The sequence below is a fragment of the Chrysemys picta genome, chromosome 2 (assembly GCF_011386835.1).
Source record: "Chrysemys picta bellii isolate R12L10 chromosome 2, ASM1138683v2, whole genome shotgun sequence".
Lineage (NCBI taxonomy): Eukaryota > Metazoa > Chordata > Testudines > Emydidae > Chrysemys > Chrysemys picta.
The window spans coordinates 217,998,808-218,025,520 of NC_088792.1; the positions used below are offsets into that span (position 1 = coordinate 217,998,808).

General features: G+C 38.1%; 1 protein-coding gene across 9 annotated transcripts in view; it reads left to right on the plus strand.

Moving 5' to 3' along the window:
- The window catches only part of MAPRE2 (microtubule associated protein RP/EB family member 2), a 157,157-nt gene that overhangs the window by 82,510 nt on the left and 47,934 nt on the right, over positions 1-26,713 (plus strand). For 8 of the 9 annotated variants that reach the window (XM_005279948.4, XM_065582101.1, XM_065582096.1 and 5 more), the window contains one exon: positions 17,515-17,642. The exons of the other annotated variant lie outside the window; for it this stretch is intronic. In XM_005279948.4, the coding sequence (XP_005280005.1) occupies positions 17,522-17,642 (121 nt within the window). In that variant the 5' untranslated portion in view covers positions 17,515-17,521. The remainder of the gene's footprint in view (positions 1-17,514; positions 17,643-26,713) is intronic. 9 annotated transcript variants of the gene reach the window in all.

Sequence of the window (26,713 nt, forward strand, 5' to 3'; positions counted from 1 at the left end):
TCCCTGTGGAACTAGTGCGATAGCTGCCTGATTGAGACGCATTAAAACAATATATATCCCATTAAAATATTTCAGTTACAGTATTCAGTAGCTTATAAAGGGTAGCTTATCATTAAAACCATTATAGAAATCCTGAGTAATAGCTTGCTATGTGGAGGTGGAGTATACATCTCCAGTGAGAGAGAAGCCCCTTGGGGAGTTTCATTTACAGAAAGAATATCATTAGTGAGAGTTGGAAACATGGAGGCTGTGAAATTAAAATTGGTTAAATAAAAGGGATGTGTCATACTGAAACTACAGCATTAGTTCACAAATAACAGAACTTTGTTGGAATCTTGTACACAGAGAGGGCTATGAATGATTTGTGTTGGCCCCTGTTGTAACACTTTTTTGCCCAGTTGTCAATATTAAAAATTGTGACTGTCCTACAAAATATTACGCAAGATGCATGCAGATTCTGATTCAGAATCTGAAAACGGACTGTTCTCGGTTGCCATATTCCTTCATCCCAAAAATCAAAATGGCGCAGCCATTCGACATCTTTGTGCATTACTGTGTGGCACTACTCACTGTCCACCACGGATCTTTAAATAAAGGCCCAAACGCTCCTTTGAAAGTAGTGTAGCTTCTTTATGTGCCCTTTCTGTGGTCTCTAGGTCACATGTCATGGATTAGTACCAATTTTAGCTAATACACCTTTCCGAAGGGCAGGGTCTGTCTTTCCAATACCACTTCCACCATTTCCTGCCCAAGAATTACTAAATGTTAGAAAAGGATAGAAATTAATTGGATTCAGAACAAGGCATATAAGGGCTAGCCTACACTACAAAGGCTTTGCTGATATAGCTATAGTCTGTTAGGGGGTGATTTTTTTTTCTTTTTTCTTCTGCAGACTCCTAACAGACATACCTAGGCCAGCAAAGCTTTGTTGTGTTGACCTGGCCTAAGGTTCATGAAATGAGCAGAACATTTTAAAAGTTAAAAGAAGAGTCACAAACAACTCTTTACTGTTACCAAAGTGAAATCCACCCCTTCTTATTTAAGGTAACTAATTAGAAAATAGATGTAGATTTTGGTACAATCTCACTTCCTGCTAGGAAAAAAATGATTTGCAGGAGGATGGTGTCATTAGAAATAACTTCTTATAAATGTTCCACACGGTTCTGGGGTTTTTTGTTTTTTTTTTGACAGTTTGTGCTGTGCCAGAGTGGTGTTTCTGTTCCTGAAATGTGTTGTCACCGAATTTCATCGAGCAGGATGGTAGTGTGCAAATTTTAGGGAAATATTTTTTTTACAATATCACCATACAGAAATGACCACAAGTTCATAGGGCAATGGAAATGGGAGGGGTAGTATAGGGTTTCTGCCTAATAGTTAAGTAGTGGGTTTTGATGCCAACGGATGATCTGATGACATCAAACTTTACAATGCTTTTCTTTAGGGCTGTCAAAAGATTTTTTAAAAATAATTGTAATTAATCACGAGATTTAAAAAAGTCATGATTAATTGCAGTTTTAATCTCACTGTTAATAGAATACCAATTTAAATTTATTATAAATATTTTTGGATTTTTTTCTACATTTTCAAATATGTTAATTGCAATTACTACACAATATCAAGTGTACAGTGCTCACTTTATATTGTTTATTACAAATATTTGCATTTTAACAAAGGTAAAAGAAATAATTTTCAATTCACCTCATACAAATACTGTAGTGCAGTTTCTTTAACGTGAAAGGGCAATTTAAAAATTCAGAATTACTTTTTGTTTTTGAATGCAGTTATGTTTAAAACTTTAGAGCCTACAAGTCGAAATATGAAGGGGCATACGAATGTTTAGCATATCTGGCATGTAAATACCTTACACTGTTGGCTACAACAGTGCCATGTGAATGACTGTTCTCACCCTCTCATTTACAATGTCACCTGAAAGTATCATTATCTCCTGTAAATGAAAACAAACTTGTTTGTCTTAGTGATTGGCTGAACAAGAAGTAGGACTCAGTGGATTTGTTTGAGGTGATTTAAAAAATTCATTTTCTTTTATCTTTTTAAACCCTTACCCTTAAAGAAATTCAATAAAGATCACAGCCACAGCTGTTAAATCTAAATGTCATGTGACCTATGTCATCTTATTGCACACGGATTAATGTTGTGGGGGGAGCCTGACTAGTTTACAGGCCTACAGAGTGAACCTGTTTTGTCACATGACCTTGTAAGCAGATTGTTTGACAGTCCCTGTGTTTAATAAATGCAGACTGTAAATATGTAACTTAATTTACATACCAGAGTGCGCCTATCGGTTACTGCATGTTGAGGTTTGTTTGTTGCATGATGCATTTGTCTTCAACTAAATTGCTTGTTTGTTGTTTACAATGTTTATGGTGGGGATTGAACTCACCAGAGTCACCATGTGTCAGATTGGAGTGTACTTTAGGACTTGACCTTAAAATATTCTATGAAAGGAGGCCAAACTCTATTAAAGAGTACATCCACCTTTCTCTTAGCTTAAGGTGAACTAGGGCACAGCTTTGCTAGCCCTTCCAGATAAAAGAGGTGTGTCTGAACAGCCACTGGTAATTCTGTTCTTGGGTATTCAGTTGCATCAAGGCAGCTAGGACAATCTAAAAGAGGATCATCTGACAAACTACAGCTGGTTCTTTTTAGTTTGTGTGTTCCCTTACATGGTCTAATAATTTTAAAACTGCAGGAGCTCCACCAGAGACCAATGTAGTAGGGGGAAATGAGATTTGGGGAAAAATATTGTAGCATATTGATCAGTGGTGAGCAACCTCCGGCCCGCGCAGCTTCCCACAGCTCCCATTGGCTGGGAACGGCAATCCACGGCCCCTGGGAGCTGCGGCTGGCCGTGCCTGTAGACGGTCAATGTAAACAAACTGTCTCGTGGCCTGCCAGCAGATTAGCTTGACGGGTCACAGGTTGCTCACCACTGATATTGATAGTTTCAACTGGGGGGATTGATTAAATCAAGGCAATATAAAAAGTTATTTAAATCACCAAGTGGAAAGTCGTGATTTAAAAAACTGATTTTAATCAACTTTCCCATTTCTACTTCAGTTTTCTAAAGAAAGTTGCATTCTCATTGGTTGATGCAACCTTTAAAACATGTTGATTTACAACTAAATAGAGCCTTTATACTAGATTTGTTACATCTTTTTGCTACCTAGGATGGTACACTGTAATTATATACATTTATTTAGGCAATTGTATAGCTTAGTATTTTCAGATTCTTAAATTGTACATTTTTAGTATGTTAGAAAATGATGAAAAACATTGCTTGTTTACTAGATAATTCATTTTTGGTCATGGTTTGTGTCAAGCTGTGCTAGGATGTTAACTGGAATTTAAACACACAAAACAGCATATAACATTTATTTTTATTAAACAAAACAAACCTTAGATGTTTTGGATATATAAACATTTCATATCAAAACATGTTTCACATTTACCAACTAAATTTGATTTATTAAATAAACGGGGATTATCTGTAGTCAGTGGATTAAACTGATTATTTCAAGTCATATTTTCAAATATGCTTAAGTGAAAGTGACTGGAACTTAAGCTCCTACTTGCTTAAGTCTCTTGAAAATGTGAGAATCTCCTAAATTACTTAGGTTGTCCTTCAAACTTTTAAAACTAGTTGATCTCATCCGCTCCTGTCTCGTTTTTATTCATAGACTGGAAGAGAGAGAAAAGTTTTCCTGCTTTTTCAAATCCCAGTCAATTTCTCAGATTTGAATGAATTTGTCCAAATGAAGAAAATATTTTCTGTGTCCGTAGAAGAGGTTACTGCTGTTGATAGTTGATTTAGCATTTCAACAAACTGTAGTTCCAGGTGCTTATTTAGTGACTTCCACCACTTCAGAGGTGCAACATCATCAGCAAACATGTACTGCTTGAATGGTTCACTTCCAGTCCTGAAATTTATTATGGTTGGCATGACTGGTGGGTGATTATTAGATGTCCATGCCGTAGTAGCATCTTCTTCTTTAGCAGTTAGGCATCTGTCCTCGTGCTTTGGATTGAGAATATTGGCAAGAAAATGAGGTGTAGTAACTGCTTGATCCATCCACTCTTTACTCCCTGGAATTTAGCTTTGTTGAGTATTTCTTCAATGTCTCCAATTCTTTCCAAATTTCAACAGCATCAACAATACAGCAGCAGTCTTTCTGCATTTTTTTCAATGCTATGGAAATAGGTTTCAGTATATTCAGCATATATTCCACATTAGTCCGATGCTGACTACTTTGGCTACATTGATAGTTTCATCTGTTTTGTCATGGTTTTTCTTTGCAAATTGTCATCAGGCTAGGCCAGTTCTTAATAAATAGCTCAAAAACAGTCAACCAATTAATTCCATTGTACATCTTGGGAGAGAATTAGTTTCCTGCTCCCTTCAGTGAAGCTGAAGCAGTTGTAACAGAAGTATTTTGCAATTTAAACTACATTTTTCTTTATTCCTGGAGTTATACTTAAGTCTTTGGCTAAAAGATGCATCAAGTGAGCACAACACTCATATATTGCAAGTTTCAGGTTCTCTTCATTATCTTCTTCTAGATTTGTTCTCATCTTTGCTACATTTTGAGCATTGTCTGTAACAAAGCTATGCACTTGATACTTTAGTATTTGTTTGCAATTTGTTATAGATTTTACTGCTACTTCTCTTAAGCAGTCTGCTGTATGGGCATTTCCTGATGTATCAATTATTTCTGTAAGACAGAAACCCCATCTTCTGTTGTGACACAGGAACATACTACTGGATCAGTGTATACATGCTCCACCCATCAACACTCAGATTGACAGAAAATTCATTAATTTTTTTTTTCAGTGTTCTAATTTCCTTCTCATATGCTGTATCCAGCAGCCTTCCAGCAAAGTCTGCTCTTCCTAGAGGAGTGTATGCCGGTCGTAATGATTGAATCGTATAAATGAAATGTTTGTTCTGAACTAGATGAAAGAAAGAATTTGTTGCATAAATGAACCGAGCAGTCTTTTCATTTATGGAGTTTTGATGGAATTTGCTGGTCCGGATTACAAATTCATCCATGGTTTTACTGGATTATGAAGAAAGTCTTTCTTAATATAGGTAATTTTTTGTCTGATGCATGTTTAATTGCAGCACTGTTGGTGGTACCAGCAGAAGTCTCTGAAGTTGTAGACATTTCAGATGATGGACAATCATAACCCCTTATGTCTAAGGTGGACTCTGAAAGAAAATGAGGGGAAAAGTCACTCACTCACTTAGTATTACTAAGTACACTGCTTTAAAAAATGAGATTGTAAATGAAAGATTCCTTCTACTGCAGCTGCTTGTACCATTGTTTCAATGATGTAACTTATTTTCTAAACTTAGTTTTATAGGGGAAATAATAAAGTATAAGGATTATCTAAATCTAGTTAAACTTTTATTTCTAGCAAGGTACCAAACATCTTGAAAAAGAAACATTTTTAAATGTTGAAATTAATAAATGCCTAGTAAAACTTTACTTTTAAACAGGAAATCTTCACCTAGGGGATTTGATTATATTGAGCAATTAAGAAATCACTTCAGAAGTCCAGCAATAGCAGTAAAACACTGACATATTTCTACAGCAAACTAACATACCAACTATATTTTGAACACAAACATTTTGAAATTCATAAGTAATCCACTCAAAACATAAATTTATGGTAATAATCTAAGTTAACATTTATTAGCATAGTAAGACATGGTAGGCAGTCCATACGAATGGTGCAAAAATAAGTTTACTGATTAGTTGCTCTAGATTGTTCAGACTTGTCCACATCATCATCTTCAAAGTCATTGCCTTCTGAGGAGCATTTTTCATAATGTTGTTTCATTTTGACAACCAGCCCTTGCAACTCTTTGTTGCAGTGTTTACATTTGGCATGTGTTCCTCTTTTACTCAGAGGTACAGGAACTTCTTGAAAATACTCCCAAATAGGGTTTATTTTACAACTTGCAGCCGGAGCAGGGTTTTTTTCTGCCATGTTCCCTGATGTTGAAATCAACACTAGAGACTGCACTCTGAAGAATGTTGTACATTCTTCCCACAGTGTCCTGCTTTAACACCAGTGTTACTCCTTGTTGCATACTCTGATCTTTCTCCCTTGTTACTTAACTCTCCCGCCCTACCCCTACCACTAGAAAAACAAACTAACAACAATCCAAGACTTCAGCTCATGTAACCCATGTGCCTTTTGCACTGCACCATTTTATTTGTTTAGGGACAGGGGGGCAGTTGAAAAACTAACTCCGTTTGTATCTGGCTGTGTGTATTTGCAAGGACACAGAGCAAGGCCATTTAATTGAAGTGCCCAGATCAAAAAGCAAGGGCTGGTTGTTACTGGGCAGATCAGTGTTTTTCCATGAACCGGAAACTAAGTTTCCATGGTGGGTGGAGTCATAAATATTCATAATTTGTGACCTGAGCCAATCAGAGCTCAGGTAGAGAGAAGCTATAAAATAGGAGTATGAGATCATCCAGGTGGGCTCAATGAATGACCCTGATGAGATACATGATGGTGTCTCCTGGAGTAAGAGGGCAGGTCCCAATGCCTGTGATGACTTTACTGATCTCTTGCATCCAGTAGCACAACCCCTAGGGCCCGCAGAGGATCGAGCCCTTAATACAATACATGACCTATTATGCCATATTTATAAAGCTTGAACTAAAAAATTAGGTCTTTTTCCCCCCCGAGTCTTTCTTTGTATGCACAAGCATCCTTTGACTCAGAGTTTTTGATGGAGGCTCATGAATTCATCCTATTTATGTTTTACTTAAATGTTTTAAGAGATTGTAATGAGTTTAGGCCTTAACGTATTTTATATTAAATTCTAATTTTAATTTTAAACACGCTTATTTTTAGAAAGAAAAACTTATTATAATTTAAATAACAATCAAAACAATCCCATTTTAAAATCAAAGGATTTTAAATAAAACATTTTTTTTTTTAATTTTAGTTTTTATCCACCCTGGTCCCAACATTAAAATTGATTCATTGTGCAACCGTAACAAAGTAGGCTAATAAAATATTGGCATGTATCAATTCTTCTTTATTACATAAATCAAATGATGTTGAGCAAACAATTTTTATAATGGGCAGTTTATTCCACAAGGGAGTGTAGAGTCCAGTTTTGGCCACCCTATCTGAAGATAATTTGGAAGTTGTACAGTCTGTGCATTTGAAATGAAGAATACTGTTAGAACCAGTAATATCTCTACAACGGGAATGAATTGTTAAATTTATAGAGATATTACTAGTATGTTTCTAACCAGAATCAGCTTTCCGAGTGCATCCACTGCAGCTGGAGAGAGTATAGCATAGGGCAACAAAAATGTAAGGAGAGTGACACAACTGTTTAGTCTTGCAAGGAAACAACTAAAGGTGACATGACTGAAGTATTAAAGCCAGATATGTCTTTTTATTAATATTGATCTATTTGAGGTTGCACAGACCAAAAGTAGGAGTTATCAGAGCTAGATTAAGGTCTCTGCTCAGATAGTCACATTATGTCAGAATCCAGAGTTTCATTTAATCATATATATATTTCTAGTTCTTATTTATATATATTTCTTGGGAGGGAAAGCTTGAAAACACAAATCTAACAGAAGACACGTGGTGTGGGCTCTGTGCTGCCATCCCATTATAGATGCTGAGATGGTGTTGGCAGGGAGGGTAATGGACGACTCTGTGGAATCCCCAGTTTTCAGGTGTCTGTGGTGTTGGAAGCCTGCCAAGCAGATGGTGGTTCTGTGGGTAGCTCCTGCCACCAGCTCCCCCACTGTCAGGGCCATAGTGCAGAGGTAAAACATGTAGGGGGGGGGGGCTTTGGATTGCTTTAATCTGGTTTTGGGTGGCATGACTATAATTTGAGAGATTATTCATGTAAGAAAAATCCAGAGGTATATTAGAGAATGGTGGATAGGTGGAATTAAATAGCATTAATGTATTTAAACAAATATATTAGAAGACCATGTGAAACTACAGTTAGAGGTTAATTAAAGATTAGCTAATTAAAATTATATTTGTCTTTGCTGATCATGGCCCTGCATCCTCTAGGTACAGTATAACCCAAGAGTGGCTATGAAATACTTTGTATTGGAGTGCTCTTGATCCTCGTCAGGCACAAACCATCTCCTGGTTCTATATAACTAGAAGCTAAGAATAGAAAATATTTACTGGGATCATCTCTCTGCCAGTGAAAGATTGTTCCTTATGGGACACTTTCTAGTGTCCATCCTAGTTTCAGATGTCTCAAGCAATTTCCCTGGAGAGGCTATTCCATAGTCTGATAGATCACACTATCAGGAAGTTCTTCCTAATATTCTTCCTCAATTTTTGTGAATTTCATCCTGTTCCTTCTAATCATTCCCTTTGTACCTCTCTAGGTAGTTTCCCTTCCTGCTTACACTCTCATTAAATCTTCATAAATTGTTCTGTTCGTCACTCCTGCTTAGTTATTGCTTGAATGAGCTATACATAGTTAGCTGTTAGCAAGTATGTGAGGAGTTTGGAATCTGCTTAGGCCCCCAGTGAGGATGAGTATATAGTGTTACAATACCTCATCTTGAAGCCCACATACATTGAGTAAAAAGAAGAACAGGAGTACTTGTGGCACCTTAGAGACTAACAAATTTATTAGAGCATAAGCATCCGAAGAAGTGGGCTGTAGTCCACGAAAGCTTATGCTCTAATAAATTTGTTAGTCTCTAAGGTGCCACAAGTACTCCTGTTCTTCTTTTTGCGGATACAGACTAACACGGCTGCTACTCTGAAACCATACATTGAGTAAGTGGTTCAGTAGGTCAGTGCTCTGAATATGCAGGTGAAAATCCTGCATAGGTCAAAAATTAAATTTATTTGGTGATTTCATCCTACTAACTAGCTGAATCTTGTCCATCTGAAAACTACCTTGCAGTTATTGGCAGTCTTTGAACTGGAATAGTGGAGGTGAGAATTGTCGGAGAAAAACACAGTTCTCACTCTTTGGTTGGGTGCAGCAAAGTCAGATACTTTATTATCTCTAGCAGTTGCGTGGAGGGAGAGAACTATACAGGTCTCTCTACAGGGTTACAGTTAGCTTGACTTTTGCTCATAGAAGAGACTGTTTGCATTGAAATCCCCTTCCAATCCCTGTCAGGCCTTGCTCTACTTCCACAGAATTAAAGTTAGAACTGTGGGAAAGCCCACAAAGTCCCAGTCCTTTTAGAGTGGCTGTGTACCCCCAACATCAGTGAAAGCCAGAGACAGTGGCAGGCGCTCAGCATCTCTGAAAATGTGGCCTTAGGAATCTCAAGTTTTAGGCACACATAATTAAAGGCCAATTTTGAAAAGTGGCTGTTTTTTCCATCGGTTAAATGGGGATAAAATCTTTATCTCTTTGTTAAAGCACTTTGAAATCTCCCATATTGGTGAAAAGCATGATGTGTAACTGCTAATCATCCTCTGCTTAGAACAAAAGATAATCTACTCATGGGTTGGTCCGCTGCATCCAACCCAGGAGTCTAATAAAGCAGCAATGTATTTATATCATGATATCTTTTGTAAATTGCTCCACATATACAGTTGTATTGTCTTCATAAGTGTGCCTAGCAACTCTTTAATTTTAAATAGGAGTTGAACAACTGTACCAAGAGAATCTAAAATCCAAAGTCTCTCTTGGTGGGTTCAAGCTTTATTTCATTGGGGATCAACCACAGATTTATTAATCTTCTCTTTCAAAGCATTGCAGTCACAGATGATCAGAACTCATCCTCGGTGTCCTTATCTAAATTTTATGTAGATTTTTAAAATTTTACAACTTAAATTTAATATAGGGAATGAGTAATGTACAGATGTATAAAGTGAAAAGCCCTCGAATGAGGGGAATCAAGCACCATTGCCAATGCCTAGCTCATTGAAAATTTTATAGATTTAATCTTATCATCAAAGGAGCAATTCAAGCTTAACTCTTCTGTGCTGAAGAAGGCCTCAGCAGTAATATTTTAAATGAAGTCTGGCCAGTTTTGAAAGTGTTACCTCATTCACACTTTAAGCTTTGCCACATTCAATTCCTACCTTAAGGCCAGTTCAGAAATCCAACCGGGTATTGATCCACCCATCATTGTAAGACACCGTTTTATATTGTATATTGTGAATGATTGGTTCCAAGCTGCTCAGATATATAAAAACATATACATCTCATACTGCTCCCTTAGACTTTCCTGTTCCTGTCTTAATGATGAGTCTCTTTGGTGCACTGCTGCTGCTCTCCTCATAAAATGTGTGAGCTCTAGTACAAAAAGAAGCTTGGGTTCTCCAAACCCCAATCATGTTTGTGAGCACAAACTCCATTGCAGGTTACATCACACAACTAATCAGAGTATGGACACTATTGTAAAATTGATGCTTGCCTCTAAAGATTAGGACCCACATCCATTCAGGGCAAACTGCTGATAGCTGTCTTCCAGTACCGTTACCCGAGGCAAACTTAGCTAAAACTACATTGGTGAAGGTTGATATGCAAAGCTATCTACACAAATCAAATGCAGACATGTTCAATCCATGTTAGTTCCAAAGACATGACAATAGATTCATAGATTCCAAGGCCAGAAAGGACCACTGTGATCATTTAGTCTGACCTCCTGTATGACATAGGCCATAGAACTCCCCCAAAATATCTACTTGTGAACTAGAGTATACCTTTAAAAAAAATCCAACTTTGATTTAAAAATTGCCAATGATGGAGAATCCAGCATGACCCTTGGTAAATTGTTCCAATGGTGAATACCCTCAGTATTAAAAATGTACACCTTATTTCCAGTCTGAATTTGTCTAGCTTCAACTTCTAACCATTGGATCTTGTTATACTGTTATCTACTAACTGTTTAACTACAAACAGTGCATATGTAAATACATAAACAGCACACAGTTATGCATAAGCTGGGTCTGATACAGATTTGTCTGTACTGTTTACTGAATTGCAGTAAAATACTGTAGTGGTAAAACATGGCAGGAAAAGTTATGGAGGAAGTAGCCAAAGAGTGAAAATTTTTGTCAGTTATCTGTGGCAGAGGTGAGACTGGAAACGCAAAATATATAAAATTCAATTAAGCCATTGGACATGGCTTGTATTCTTTGAGGTGCCCTAAAGTGTTTTTAAGAACATCGTCACTTGTATGAAATTTGTAACTTAATTCTTTACATTATTACAAATTAACTATATTTTCACAATTGGCTCAGTGAATAAACTTAAAGCAAAAAATTATCTTGCAAGCAATAGCAAAATAATATAATGGGGTACGATTTATTGGGTTACTCTAAAGGTTTTGGCTCCAAAGCCCCAATGGTGTGTATTGTCTGAACATTTTGGGGTGTACTTTTGGGTTTTGGGACCTGGAAAACTTGTTTGAATAAAGTGGTATGGCATTTTTCTATTTAGCAAACAGTTTGCTATTCTATAATGATACACTTTGTGTAGTACTTAATTAAATATGGTCTAAAACCAATCACTGAAATCCAAACACCTTAATTTTTTTCTGGGTCAGAACGTCATAGCTTTGATACAAAAATTAACATGCTATTTCAAATCTGTTTGGTAACACTTGAGTACAATGCACAGAGATTGACCTTCACCATTTTTAAAGGTTTGATGTATTGGCTAGGGTATGGAGAGAAATATACCAAGTAAGAAGGGTGTTTTTCATATTTGCAGCTTTTATGGGTGATTGACTAGACTAGATAATTTGTAATACCTGCAACATAATTCATTTCAGTTACTGATTCTGTGACCTATGAGAAAATTCTGTGTTTTGTTTTGTTTTTTTGCGTTGTTTTTGGTACACGAATATGTTGTGGCTTGAAAATTGGAGAGTGCGCATCGTATGTTGGCAGGATGTGCTGCAGGTTTTTGCACAAATTGTGTCCAGAAAGTGTTTTCAGTACAGCGAGCCCCAGGAGGAGTAATTGGCCTCTCTAATGATCAAAACTGAATATTGAATCCGTACATAATCTGTGTTAAGACAGCAGCAAAGGTCTAACCTTAAAACAACCTCTTCCCCTACCCCCACCCCAATTCAGGATGACATCAATAATTTTTCTCCCATAGAAAAATGGCCAGTGTGAATCATAAGCGTCCCCTTTTTTCTGCTGCTTGGGGTTTTTATTCTTTTGCAGAAGCTATTCATTTTAAATGGACTTCCCACACAGACCTGGGCAGCCTCACTCATCTATATCTTGGCCTATTCATATCTTTTGCTTTAACAGCTTTGTTGTGAGAGCTTTCCTTTTATTCAAAATGTGTATCTTGGGTACTGTCAGGGGAGAACTTCTGGAAAGATTTCCCTTGGCATTATCAGAACAAGATTTTCCCATTTTAACAATCTTTTTATCCATTTATCCACATATTTCTCTTACTTCATATCTATGAAAATCCTCTGTTTTTTGAAAAATGAGTTTCATACATTGCATAAAATGGGTAAACTAATTTGGAAGTACTCCTCATTTGTTTAATCCTTTATCTGACCTCTATTACTGCCTTTGGCAGAAATAACTTCTGCTGCCAACAATTGTTTGTTTCTTAGGAAAAAAAATTGCTAAGTAAATGTTTCACATTCAAAAAGTTCTCCCCAAATATAACTGGATGATGATTTCTCTTATCAGTCATAATTATCTGTAAGCATTTCTGGAGCACTTTTATCATACCCTGTAATGTATGTTGTGCCACACACAAATATCTAGTATTGTTTTGGATCAGAGTATGTATTATCAAGGGATACGCTAAACCAGTAAGACCCTGATCCATCAGATTATTGTAAGCATGTGCATAACTTCAAGCACCTGATTAATCCTGGTACGTCTACTCTGGAATAAAAGACCTGTGACATGACTGTAGCTGGCCTGTGTCAGCTGACTCGGGATTGGGTTGTAGGGCTAAAAATTGCAGTGTAGACATTCAGGTTTTGGGCTGGAGCCTGGGCTCAGGACCCCACCCCACCTTTTTACAACCCTGCATAGACATACCCGAAGAAGTCAATGAGACTCTCAAGTGCTTAGTTACTCATATGCATAAGTGTCTTGTTGAAACAGGACTTGAATGAATATAATGTGAGAACTGATAAATATTAATTAGCAATTACATGGATTTCAATTTAAGGTTTTCACAATTGAAAAGAATGACTTTTTTTCTAACTAGAATGAAGTATGGGGTATAGAAGGCCCAAGATGGAGTTCCAGATGTAACTCCTATCTCTAGTTGTTGCTGAACATTGATATTGTGGTTTTGCCTAAAGACTACAGTTAGGTTGGGTCCCATTGAGCTAGGCACTGTGCAAACACATAATGAATGACAGTCCCTGTCCCAAAGAGCATACAGTCAAAAAGACAAACATAACCGGTTGAAAATGCAAATGAGTGGGCATGGGAAGGGTTGGTGAGTCAGGGTAACAAATGTAATAAAATCTGCAAGTTCTTAGTTGCTTGGTCAGTGGTTGTGAACACAGCTTTCTGCCTGCCTTTAGCTATTATGTTGCACTTTACTGAATGTATTTTAAATTTGGTTCAGATTCTCAAGAGCTTAGTATGTTGAGTACTGTGCTCTTTAGAAAATTTGGCCCGTGTTACACATAGTGGATTGTTTTTTCCTGCATAGTTGTTGATTTATAATAAGATAGTCTGTGTGAGCATCCATACAGGAAATGAGCACCAATTTAGAACACACTTACTTTAAATGTGTTCTTACAACTAAGCTTTTCCTTTGTTTATTTAAAAAACAAAAAATCTCCTCCATTGGAATAAACTCCAGGGTGGTGTACAAAGAATTTAGTGGTACATTGTAAACTATTTCAAAAGACGAAATAAAGGAAGATTCAGGAATGCACTATAAACCATTGCAAATAAAGGGCTTTGTCCTTGTGTTTGATTGAGTTGAAGTCCCTCTCCCCCATTGACTTCATGGGAAATTTCCATTTTAAAATGGGTCATATTTAAAAACTGCATGATATGGCCAAAACTATACATCTAGATCCGTAAATATAAAATTGTCATCTCTTTAGCATTAACCTTAAGAAATTTGTGTTTGTCCCCTGATTGTAATAAAATATTTTCTTACTATTGTACCAACACTATGCAAATAGGGATATTACAGAGCTACTTCAGGGCATCCTTTTAAATTTCAGGTTGTTCATTTCCTTGCACAGTTTTCCTTATGTGGAGTTGTGCTTTCTGTGTAGTATAGCATGTAGCTCATGTTACCACTGTGACTGAAGATAAGTGTTGTGGGTTTTTCTGCAGTATTAGCTTTTGGAAGACTGCTATGATGGGTTTATTACTTTCTTCCTTCTTGACAGATCTATATTTGTCTAATTGTATTTCTCATGGGCTAAATTTGCTCACCCCAAACTGCTGGTAATTGGAAAAACTAATATTTTTAAAAAAGAGTAGCTTAACGTATTAAATTATCACTGAAGATTTCTTCGGCTATTTGGTTTTAGAGTCAACAGGTCAACTGTATTCTTTAATACTAAAACTGCAGTGATGAAAATCTTCTATTGATGTTTCTTAAGTTCAAAAAGGAGAAAAGGAATCCCACGTGTCTCAGGGTTGGCAAAAATTAAATTCAAATTTCAGTAATGTTCAGTAACAGACACAGATTTATGCCTACCCAACCTCTCATCAGTTCTGGCCTTGGGAGCTAAGTTTCTAACAGGCCATAATAATGGGCCTTTAAAAGTAAACAGGCACTCCTTGTTGCTAAATCCTTGTCAGTGCTCCTCAGCTCAGTCCAGATGTTGAAAAAATGTTCCTGCTTTAATGTTTATCAAGTGAACAACCCTCAGCACCAGTGCAACACAACAATGAGACTACACAAGTTTCACAGTAGCAGCCGTGTTAGTCTGTATCCGCAAAAAGAAGAACAGGAGTACTTGTGGCACCTTAGAGACTAACAAATTTATTAGAGCATAAGCTTTCGTGGACTACAGCCCACTTCTTCGGATGCATATCAGTGGGCTGTAGTCCACGAAAGCTTATGCTCTAATAAATTTGTTAGTCTCTAAGGTGCCACAAGTACTCCTGTTCTTCTTTTTACAAGTTTCACTGAGAGCATAATTTGGCAAATAGATCATTTTCTATGAGAGAGAGAGAACCCAGCTTGACTCTCAGATCCAAGGCTGAATTTCAGGGCTGGCAGTTAAACTAGCAAATTGAGCATTTTCTATAAGGAATCACTGAGGCATAAACAGTAGGTCCCCCACACCATGTTATTACTTCTAAGAATAAAATTTCACTTTTGCTGAAGATTTAAAGCAGTTTTGCAGTTTAAGTACAACTTCCAGTTCTAAAAATGCATCAGGTTTCCAGTAGTGTAGCAATTAATATTGCCAGTTCTTTCAGAAATGCACAAATGATTGAAATGGACTTTAAAAATGGAAAATAAACAGGAATTTTACAAATTTTACTGATGTCATCTTGAGCTGATTAATTCTCTCTTGGTAAGGGGTGCCTTATAAGCCTTACTTTGAACAAGAATTCCTAGAACCACTCATTGGGATTAACAACAGGACAAACCATCTTACTCAGTAAACATCTTAAAGTATATTGAATATTAGACTTCAAATATAAGTACTTCCCAATTTACAAGGTCCTTGTGACTTGCCACTTAAGTCAGGGTCCCTCTAACCCAGAATCTCTGTTATCTTTCCCAAACAGCATTCCCATTAGCACAATCTCTTCAAAGATATCTATCTAAATTGCCCTGACCATCTCTCACTAACCCCAGGAACTGTTAAAGATTACGCATTAGCTCCAGTGTAGTCCATCTTCTGTTTCGTGGGCAACTCTGGCCTGGTCCCACTCTTCCCTAGACCGTTGTAGTTCATGGCTCAACTCATTATTGTTGTGGCTACCTTGGTAGCATTTTAGGCAAATCAAGCCAACATCAGTCCGCTTACCTCGGGTTTCCCACTAGATGTTACTATGTTGGATAGACTCCGGGGCACATTACAGTACATTCACTCATTTGAAAATGTGTTAACCCATGAATAATCTTTTAGGAAAGATGTGGAGCACTGCACAATTACAAATATGGGAAAATCTGTAGTAAAGGTCCAGGGTGTGTGAATATGTACCAAGCTTTTCCAGTCCTCTTGTAGTCTGCGAGGAAGCCTGTGCACCCCATTTACAGACAGCTCCTCAGTTTGGATATCCATGGAAATGTATATATTTGTCTACACTATTACATGGATTTTTGCTGATGGCCGGTTACTGCTGCTTAGAGATTTTTTTTAATGTACTGTCCGTTTTCTGTGACAAGTTATTTTGATTTTTGCAGGATAACATACCGTACACTGTATTTAGGCATGGTTGTGACTCCTCCCATATTTCTCCAAACCATATCCTCTTTCAGCAAATACTTTGAGTGACTATAGTGTAGGCATGTCAGCAGTATATCAAATAGAAAGAATAGAATTTGGAGGCAAACTTTATAGTGAGTTGATATGTTTTTCAGCACAAAAGCAGTGGTGGAAACAAATTGCACTTAATTAAAAGAAATTTGATGCATGAATCAGAAAAGAATTTGGCTCAGTCCCCTGTACCTAACTGTATTGGGTCTGTAGAATTAACCAGAGTCGAAGTAGGAAAAGCTTATTTTCGTCAGTAAAGCAAGCAGATAGAGCTCCAAATATGCTTGAGGAATATATATCATATTGAGTAAATTAATTTTAGTCACCTTCATAAACAAAACCACACATAAGCTTACAGCTTTTCTTTCTTTGCATGTTTTTTACATTTTTTTTTGTTTTCCATTACATTCCAGAGTATTCAAACTGTTTTATCTTACAATAATTGTCCTGAGCTGATGTCATGCTCATAACTATTATGATCTATGTGATTTAGTATATTTATTAATATGTAGCACTTGCAGAACATCGTACATCTTCAAAGTGCTTTATGTATATTAACGAATCACAGCACCTAGATAAGGAAACTTGTAGCTGGAGAAACTGATACAGAGATATTAAATGACTGCAGAGTCACACAGCAGTAAGTGGCAAACAGAACTAGAACCTCAGAGTCTCAGATACCTAGTCCTGTTCAGACTCCTTTAGACCATGCTTAGTCTGAATTACGCTTCAGCTTTGCTCCTAATAGATGTACACTAAAAAGAATTGCCACCATCCTAACTGAATGCCACAAACTTTTGTATGATATTCTCTTCTTTAAAGTTTGCCCTTTGCCCTTCTGCTGTAGTTGGCATAGGAGGGGACCTTTGGGAGATCACCCCTTCCCAAAGTGGGTTATAAAATTTAAGTGGAGTTAGCCTCCTTTCTCCAGAAAAGAGAAAAGGTGTGTTTATTTAATGCAGGCTCTTTCTTACAGACTGTGGAATTTTGTTTCCTTCTCTAGCACTGATTGAAATTACATGAAACTTGCTCTTTTTTTAAAATGTGTTTATCAAATAAATTCATTCACATGCCAAACAGATTTATTTATTTAACTTTTATTTTCTAGTTGGGGAATGGCGGTCAACGTGTATTCTACCTCTATAACCCAAGAGACTATGAGCAGACATGACATCATTGCATGGGTTAATGACATAGTAGCTTTAAACTACACAAAAGTCGAACAACTTTGTTCAGGTAAGATATTATTTTAAAATACTGTATATTCATAAAAAAAAGTGTTGAATCTAAAAATCTGACTTTATGAAAATGTATACCTCTAATGCTGTCTGTGTCAGAGGATAGCTCTTTTGAGGAAAGACAGTCTGAAAAATGTATCCAACCATGTGTTTTGTGTAGCTGAGTTAAAAATATGTTATGGAAGGATAAGGTTATTTGAGGAAGCAAAATGAATGCAGAACATGAAGAGTCTAGATAAAGCTGCAGATAAAATCTAGTAATAAATATGATTAAGCAGCAAAGGAAAGGAATGCAATAGAGAATTTCTGTATTAAAAGTGTAGTACAGTTACTGAAGAAAGTAGCTTTAAAACATAGGTACAAAACTGGGAGTTAAATTATCTGAAAAGTGACAACCTTAGTGAAAGCAACATTATACACTAATGGAATGGTGGGTACCCAGATGAATAAAATACTCCAAGAGTTATTCACCAGTGGTAAGTGTCCTGAAATCCTTGTTGGAGGGCACACACAAAAATCACAGAAAAGTGGTGATGTGAAATGAATTGGGACATAGTGGGTTTGAAGAAATCATCATTTAACTGCTGCAAGGTGTTCCTGAAGTGTGCCAGGCACATCTGCTTATTTCCTCTGCATGTATGACAGGCCCTTGCTGTAGGCATTGCAGTCAGTGAGATCTAGGAATAGAGAAGATGTTTTTAGGAACTCCATGATTTAATAAAAATGGAGGTTGCAAGCTGTCCGTAAAACAGCAGGTTCTGTAACTAGGTTGCAGCTAGGAAAGTGGAAGTTATGGGCAGTGAGCGGTGTCAGACTGCATCATAGCTTCTGTTTGTAGTTTTTCAAAATGAAAAGTGTTTCTGTGAAGGAGAGCTAATAAGATCATTGCTCCAAACTCTTTACCTGGCATGCTGTGACTTCATATCTGCTAAGACAGTGCTTTGAGGGTGCAGGACAACTGAATCCATGTAACCACTTCATCAAAAATTAGATCCATTGACCAAGTTGAAATTTTATTGTAAGAATGATGATCCATCTTAGATATTTGATTTTTACTTACCACTTCTTCTGTAGATGTCCATCTCAGTCAGATTTTCATGAAAGATATGGTAAATCATGTCCTCCAAAATGCTAGCTTACTGGGTACTGGAACAAATTATTGAACAATTAGTTTGTAAGTACCTAGAGGATAATAGGATTATAAGTAATAGCCAGTATGGATTTGTCAAGAACCTCTGACAGGGTTACTGGACCTGTGGATGGGATTGGGGAGGAGAAGGTCTAAGCTTGATATAGCTTGATTTTAGTAAGGCTTTGACAGAGTCCCATGTGACATTGTCATAAGCAAAGTAAGGAAATGTGGTGTAGATAAAATTACTATAAGATGCTGCATAATTGAGTGAAAGACCATACTCAAAGAGTAATTATCAAGGGTTCACTTTCAAACTGGGATGATGTTATCTAATGGGGTCCCGCAGAGGTCTGTCTTGGGTCATGAGCTAGTCAATATTTTCCTTAATGACTTGGATGATGGAGTGGAGGGTATAGTTATAAAATTTGCCAGTGACACCAAGCTGAGCGGCATTTCAAGCACTTGGTAGGACGAGATTAGTCCAACAATCAACAAGATGAAATTCAGTGAAGACAAGTGCGAAGAACTACACTTAAAAAAAAAAAAAAAATCAAACCCCCAACTACAAAAAGGGAATAACTGGGTAGGCAATAGTACCTTTGAAAAGAATCTGTACATTACAGTGGATCACAAATTGAATGAGTCAACAATGTGATGCAGTTGTGAAAAAAGCTAATATAGTTCTGGAGTGTATTGATAGGAGGGTTGTATGTAAGACATAGGAGGTAACTGTGTCACTCTTCTTGGCAGTGATGAGGCCTTAGCTGGAGTACTATGTCCATTTCTGGGAACCACACTTTAAGAAAGATGTGGACAAACTGGAGAGAGTCCAGAGGGGAGAGTAACAAAAATAAAAGGTTAGAAAATATGACATATGAGGAAAGCTTTAAAAAACTAAGCATGTTTGGTCTTGAGAAAAGAAGACTGAGGAGGACCTGATAAGTCTACAAATATATTAAGGGCTTCTACAAAGAGGATGGTGATCAGTTGCTCTTCATGTATACTGAAGGTAGGACAAGAAGTAATTGGCTTGATTTGCAGCAAGGGAGATTTAGGGTAGATATTAAGGAAACTTTTCAACTATAAGGATAGTTAAGCTTAGTCATTGAAGGTTTTTAAGAACAGGTTATACAAATGCCTAACAAGGGTGGTCTAGATATACATGGTCCTGCCTCAGGGCAGGGGGGTAGACAAGATGACCTCTTGAGGTTACAGCCCTACATTTCTGTGTTTCTAAATTATCTGAATATAAGCTCCACAGAGTAGTCAAAACAATTAAAAACTGATATGAAGGAACAACCCACCCACTTGCAGAAATCTGTCCACTTTCCATATATAAGCAAATTTCACTACAGGACTTGTGAAAGTTGTGTTGCTACAGTACAGGTCAATGTAACTAATATAGTTGCTAAACATAAGATGAGTTGTTAAAAAATATTGCGTCATAGCATGTTATTTTTGCTGAACCGAGATCATCTTGGGTTGGTTTTTTTGTAAGTGCCTAGTTGAAGCAAAAACACTACACCTAGCTGGTGTTTTAATTAAGTTTCATACATTTGTCTGAATATTGCTTTTGGCAAATTGTTTCAAAGTATTGGCATCTAGCTATATAATATGACACAATAAGGTACACGAGAATAGACACCTGCTCCCCAAACTTCCAGCGTTTATCACTGTTTAAGACAGGAAACATAATGGACAGGATGAGCTATTGATTAGTTCCTGTATGACCATTCAAATGCTTCTGAAATGTCTGAAGTTAAGCTTCAAAGCTAATACCCCATCATCTTGAATGTTTGCAGATTTAAATAAAAGCTTTCATAATATAATTCCATAACCAAAAAGGAAAAATAGTTGATAATTTAGAATAGAAGAAAATTTAAATGTGGAGAATGCAGTGAAAGTTAGAGATCTTAAATCTGGATTGTCCATAGTTGGTGGGGAAAATGCCATGAATTCATTGTTCTGTTTTATTACACATGAGAAGTTCTCATAGGAACTCTTTCTGTGTCTTCAAGCAAGGATTTTAGGGTGTACCACGGGAGGAACTGAAACAAGGCTGCCTTATCAGAGTTCTCATCCCCACCTTTTCTGTACTTAGTATTAAATGAAATCTAGGATTGTATTAACTTTCAGATTCTGTCTTTGTATATTTTTTCCATTCTCCATGTTGTTTTTATATTCAAACGTTGATAGACCAAATTGCTTTACATTTATTTACCAATTCAGTTTGAGATTTTAGCTTTATATTTTTTTCTCAGGCATTCTTATTCCACTGCCTAAATGCTCATGTAAGAATCCAATCAAGGATTCAGCCTTGCATTTTTTGGTATGAGAGAGTTCCAAGTTTCTACAGTCCAAAAAGATCTCAATGTCTGAAATATTGAAACTGATTCAGGTTCTCACAAACAATTTTCATAATGTGGACCACAACAGTCTGATGGACCACTTCTCTTGCCATTTGTGATTTCACAGACCCGTCTCCCTCCCCAGTCCTCCGCCCGTGTTATTAAAGAAAACGCCTGTGGTAGCTACAGTAATTGTTTACATGGCAAAGTAATATTAAGGAAGCACTTGCTGTATTTTTTTTAGTTGTCTTTTAATGCAGTTTAGCAGAATAAAGCAAGAAGGCAAGCTAGCACCCTGTGACCAGCAAGCTGTCTGTGGACCACCAGCAAGGGCTGAACGGACCACAGTTTGAGAACGGCTGATCTAATTCATTCATTCTAGCATTCTTTTGGCCATCATTCCTTAATGCATTTGCAACCTTCATGCAGCTTAACATTAGTTTCCATAAAATATGAGCATTTCTGGAAGACTTCAAAGGGAAGGAGGATGTGGGAAACTTTGTAACACTTGGAAGCATTTCACAGTATTATAGTGAGCTACAGAGCGACTAAGATAACTGGATTTTATCGCCTAATATAAAACTGTAAGGGCATTTTGCTTCCTTTAATAAATAAAAAAAGCATTAAGATTTGTAATGCAGTCTTATGCATTTTCAATTTGTGCTCACTTTTGGCAACAAGAAGCAATCCAAATGCCAGAAAAAGCTGGGGTCAAATTAAAAAAAAAAAAAAAAAAAAGAAAAAGGAAAAATCATCTACTGTTTGAGTGCAAAACACTAAGGCCCCATTTTGTAGAATGATGAACACCCTTGGCTCTCACTGATGCCAGCTGAAATGATGGCACTCAGGTTCTGCATACACTGGAGTAATGCATATACTTCAGAAACCGTTTTGACGTTTTGAGTATAAAGGAAAAACAATAGGATGACACTGTGCCTTTAGGTAAGCTTTTGAGTTCTAAATAAATATTGCAGTGAAAAGCTTCAGGTGACAATTTTTAATGGAAGGAAGAACAGCTAAGGCCACTGGAGTCTTTCTTCATTTTTCATTGCTGTTAAGGAGTGGTATTAATAGTGTATGTACTATAGAGAGACCAGCTTGTTTCCCAGTAGCTGGTTAGATGACTAGAACTAGGATGAGAAGCAGCAAAAGAAGAGGCTGCTTTTTACAGTTACACAGTATTTGTATTCATCTTGAGTCTTGGATGTGTTCTTGTCTTTGCTAAGTAGGTCGAGTGCAGCGTAGTGTCCCCTGTGCTTTCAGAATGTAGTAGTGAGGTGCCAAAAGGACTGGGTTATGGATGAATTCAGCCCTGGAGAATCTAAATTTAGTCTGCAGCTCTGATAATTTAGCTTTGACAACATAGACAAGGAACACTCTCCAAATATATAAAAGCCTTGGAATTATCTTCACTTTGGGGAGGTGGGTATTTTGTCATTCTTGTTCTCTAGCCAAAAAGGTTGAATTGGATTTGCATTTGATTGTTGAGTTGAATATGAAAATGTGTATCTTCAACTACGTGTGTCATTATAGCATGTCAGTCTACTGTCATAATGTTCACCTAAGGATCGAGAACATTGTAGACTGTCATTCCTCTATACCAAACGAAAAAACCTAACAGGCTTTAATGAATTGGTATCCCTAGACGTAGCAGCCTTATTTCTAAGTTACATTAGTTCAAATGGAAGGCAAACTCCATTGTCATACTTTTCCCAAGGGTCAAGTTATTTTTGTAATGAGTAAAAATAGATTAGTTGTAAATCTTATTTAAAACCTGTCTTGACTAAAATTGTTTTTCCTCCATGGTGTATGCACAGTTGATTGAGTTTTTTGTTATAGGGTCGCTTGTGAATGTATTGCTGTAGTGTTGGAATGTTTGTTCTAAATGAGTCATGCCAGGCTATATGAAAATAGAGAGGACTTGTATATAAATGAATTATATATGTATGTATACGTGTGTGTGTGTGTGTATAAAATAGATAATTCTCTTCCTTGTCTTTAATGAATGCCAGTCCACATTGTAAAACAAACACACAGTTTGACATTTGGAATTTTTATACCATGCCACTTGTCTTCACCATGGTATCTGCAAAGTCTTGATCAGGAAACTTATTTCAAGTGATGAATAGCTTGGTTAATCTGCGTTTTCTTTGCTTGACTGTTGATACAGTACAAGTCCCTTCCACTCTGAGGACATTTCTGGTCACATTGCAGATAAAATTGTTGGTACTCAAACTGTTTGCTTTGTCCATGGATGCAGAGTAACATCTGAATAGGACAAAAATTAGGTCATTACAGCAAGGGTCACTTCTGGAGGTTTTGGATGTGTTGGGAGAATTTCATGCTGCATTCTGTGCTTTGGATCTTTGTCTCTCCTCACTTGTGGAGTCCCGTGGGGAAGTACTAGATCCTTTGCTGGTGAAGATTGTCTCCATCTTCTTTGAGTAGGGCAGGATGCCAGTTGCTTTAAAGGAAGTACATGTTGGTCCTTCAAAGAAAGTCTCTTGCCACAGACAATCCATCCAACTATTACCAAGTGTTTTCAGCATAATACTCCGCTTCATATTTCTCATGCAGTCCACAGGGTGCTGCTGAATGTTATTCTCCTTGTGTCTGGAACCACACTACTTGAGACAGCCTTTCCCCTGGAGGTTATTTTGCCACAATGGAAAATCAGTGGAGGTGCTTGAGCTAAAGCTCCTTCAGTGTTAACATGAAGGGAAGTGTCAGCCAGGCTCTTCTGTGGGGAAACCAACTTTAGAATCTACTCCCCTAATACTTCCTTTGGTCTGATGCACACAAATTTGTTTACCTTCAGAGCATGCTGTAAAGACCATGTTTGAGTAGGGCCCTACCAAATTCACGGTCATGAAAAACTCATCGCGGACCGTTAAATCTGGTCCATCCCGAGTGAAAGCTGGTCTTTTGTGTGCTTTTAGTCTATACTATACAAATTTAATGGGGGAGACCAGCATTTCTCAAATTGGGGGTCCTGACCCAAAAGAGAGTTGCAGGGGGGGTCGCAAGATTATTTTAGGGGGGGTCGCAGTATTGCCATCCTTACTTTTGCGCTGTCTTCAGAGCTGGGTGGCCAGAGAGAGGTGGCTGCTGACTGAGGGCCCAGCTCTGCAGGCAACAGCACAGAAGTAAGGGTGGCAATACCATACCATGCCACCCTTACTTCTGCACTGCTGCTAGCGGCGGCGCTGAGTTCAGAGCTGGGTTCCCAGCCAGCAGCCACCGCTCTCCAGCTACCCAGCTCTGAAGGCAGAGCCACTGCCAGCAGCTGAGCAGAAGTAAGGGTAGCAATACTGCAACCACCCCTACAATAACCTTGCAACCCCCTCCCTCCCACTCCTTTTTGGGTCAGGACCTCTAATTAAAACACCTTGAAATTTCACATTTAAATAGCTGAAATCATGACATTTATTATTTTTAAAATCCTATGACTGTGAAATTGACCAAAATGGACTGAGAATTTGGTAGGACCCTCCTTACGAGCAAGGCTGAGGGTGGCTGGGGTGAAGTTTACTTGAGGATTCCACAAGTAGGAAGAAGTGTGTTTTGCTGTCTTGTTGTATACAAGAGGGGAATGTGCTGGTTTTGCTTTTAATTGATGGAAAAGGATACATAAATATTTGGGTACATGTTGATTAATGTGTTTATTTTAAGCCAAATAAATAAGATTCCTGTGTACACGCTATGAAAGCCTGTGCTGTGGGACCCTTTTAGACCAGTTCTTCCCAAACATTTGGTTGGCAGTGCAGGCAGAACTGAAACATATTTCAGTATTGTTCTCTAATCACATTGCAACCTTGCAAGGTCAAGGCTGTAATGTGACTTGAAAACATGATTAAAACATAGTTTGATCCTGTCTGCGCTGTGAAACTGAACCATGTTTTAAGGCACTACCATGCTGTATTGAGGTCCTGCTACACAGTAGACTCTGTGTAAGTGACTCATTAATGTCTTCCATATGATGTTTAGCATTAGAGTGCAGTGGATGTTGACAATCACTTTTTAAGACCATGTGCAGAGCTTCATGAGGAAGCTTGCCAAGCAGCTACTCGTAAACTCTAAACAGACACAAGTTATTTTCTTTCGTAGGCATTAATAGTAATTCAGCAAAAACTCACAAAGAATATTTTTAAAAGAAAGCAACCACCTTGCATATTTCTGTTTAAAATTACTTGTTTCTTCTCAGACTGTCACTTTTTAAGGTAAATTGACTTTTATCCACAGGAAGCTTTTTCATTACTTGTCCTTTATTAATTTAAGCTTAAAATTATCATGGATCATATTATGTCCAGAGCAAAATGCTTAAAATGAGTTTTTAGACAGGAGAAGATTTAGGAAAAACAAATTTAATATAATGAATTCAGGATAAGTATTACTAATACTGAAGTACTGAATAAGCACAGCAGGTAGTGTTGCTAGGTGTCCGGTTTTTGGCTGGGGCGGAGCTGGCAGGCTCTCCGCGGCTCCCCAGAAGTGGCGACATGTCCTTCGGCTCCTAGGTGGAGGGCCAGCCAGGGGCGGGGGGGCGGCGCACTGCCCCCGCCCTGAGCGCTGGCTCTGCAGCTCCAATTGACCAGGAACCGTGGCCAATGGGAGCTGCTGGGGCGGCGTCTGCAGGCAGAGGCAGTGCACATCGTTCAGAGCCACCCGGTCGCCCCTACGCATAGAAACCAAGGGACATGTCGCTGCTTCTAGGGAATCCCCTGAGCCTGCTCCTTGCACCCCCTCTCGAGCCCCAACCCCCTACCCCAGCCCTGAGCCCCCTCTCACATCCAAACTCCCTTCCAGAGCCCGCACCCCCATCCTGCACCCCCAGCCCTGAGCCCCTTCCTGCACCCAAACTCCCTCCCACAGCCTGCACCCCACACTGCTTCCCACACCCCTGCCCCAGCCCTGAGCCCCCTCCTATATCCAAACTCCCTCCCAGAACTTTCACCCCCAGCCCTGAGCCCCCTCTGACCTCTTGCCCCAGCCCAGTGAAAATGAATGAGTGAGGGTGGGGGAGAGCAAGTGACAGAGGGTGGAGGGATGGAGTGAGTGGGGGTGGGGCACGGGCAGGCCTCGGGGCAGGGGGCGGGGCAAGGGTGTTCGGTTTTGTGGGATTAGAAAGTTGGCAAGCCTAACAGCAGGATTTTTTTAACTGACTGCCTGAGGCTAACACACACTATTTAAGGAAAGAAGAGTTTGAGGTCTTACAGTCCAGAATGCATTATTTCATTCAAGTGTTCAGTGGATACCTGGATTGCATCATACAAACTCTTAGACATATGGAGTTGGATTTTCGGAAGCACCTATGTGATTTAGAAGCACAAGTCTCTTTAACTTTCAATGGGACTTGTGCTCCTAAGTCACTTAAGTGCTTTTGATGTGCATTTAATGACTTCTATTACTCCATGGGGACTGCATGCATTATAATAAATTCCTAAACATATGGATACATTTAGCATGACTTTTCCATGCGACTAGTGCCAAAGATGTTTTAAAAAGCATCATAAGAGCGGCATGAAGGTGCATGGGAATAGATGAAACATTCCATTAAGCCTCTTCAAAACAAAACTAAACAAAAACCAC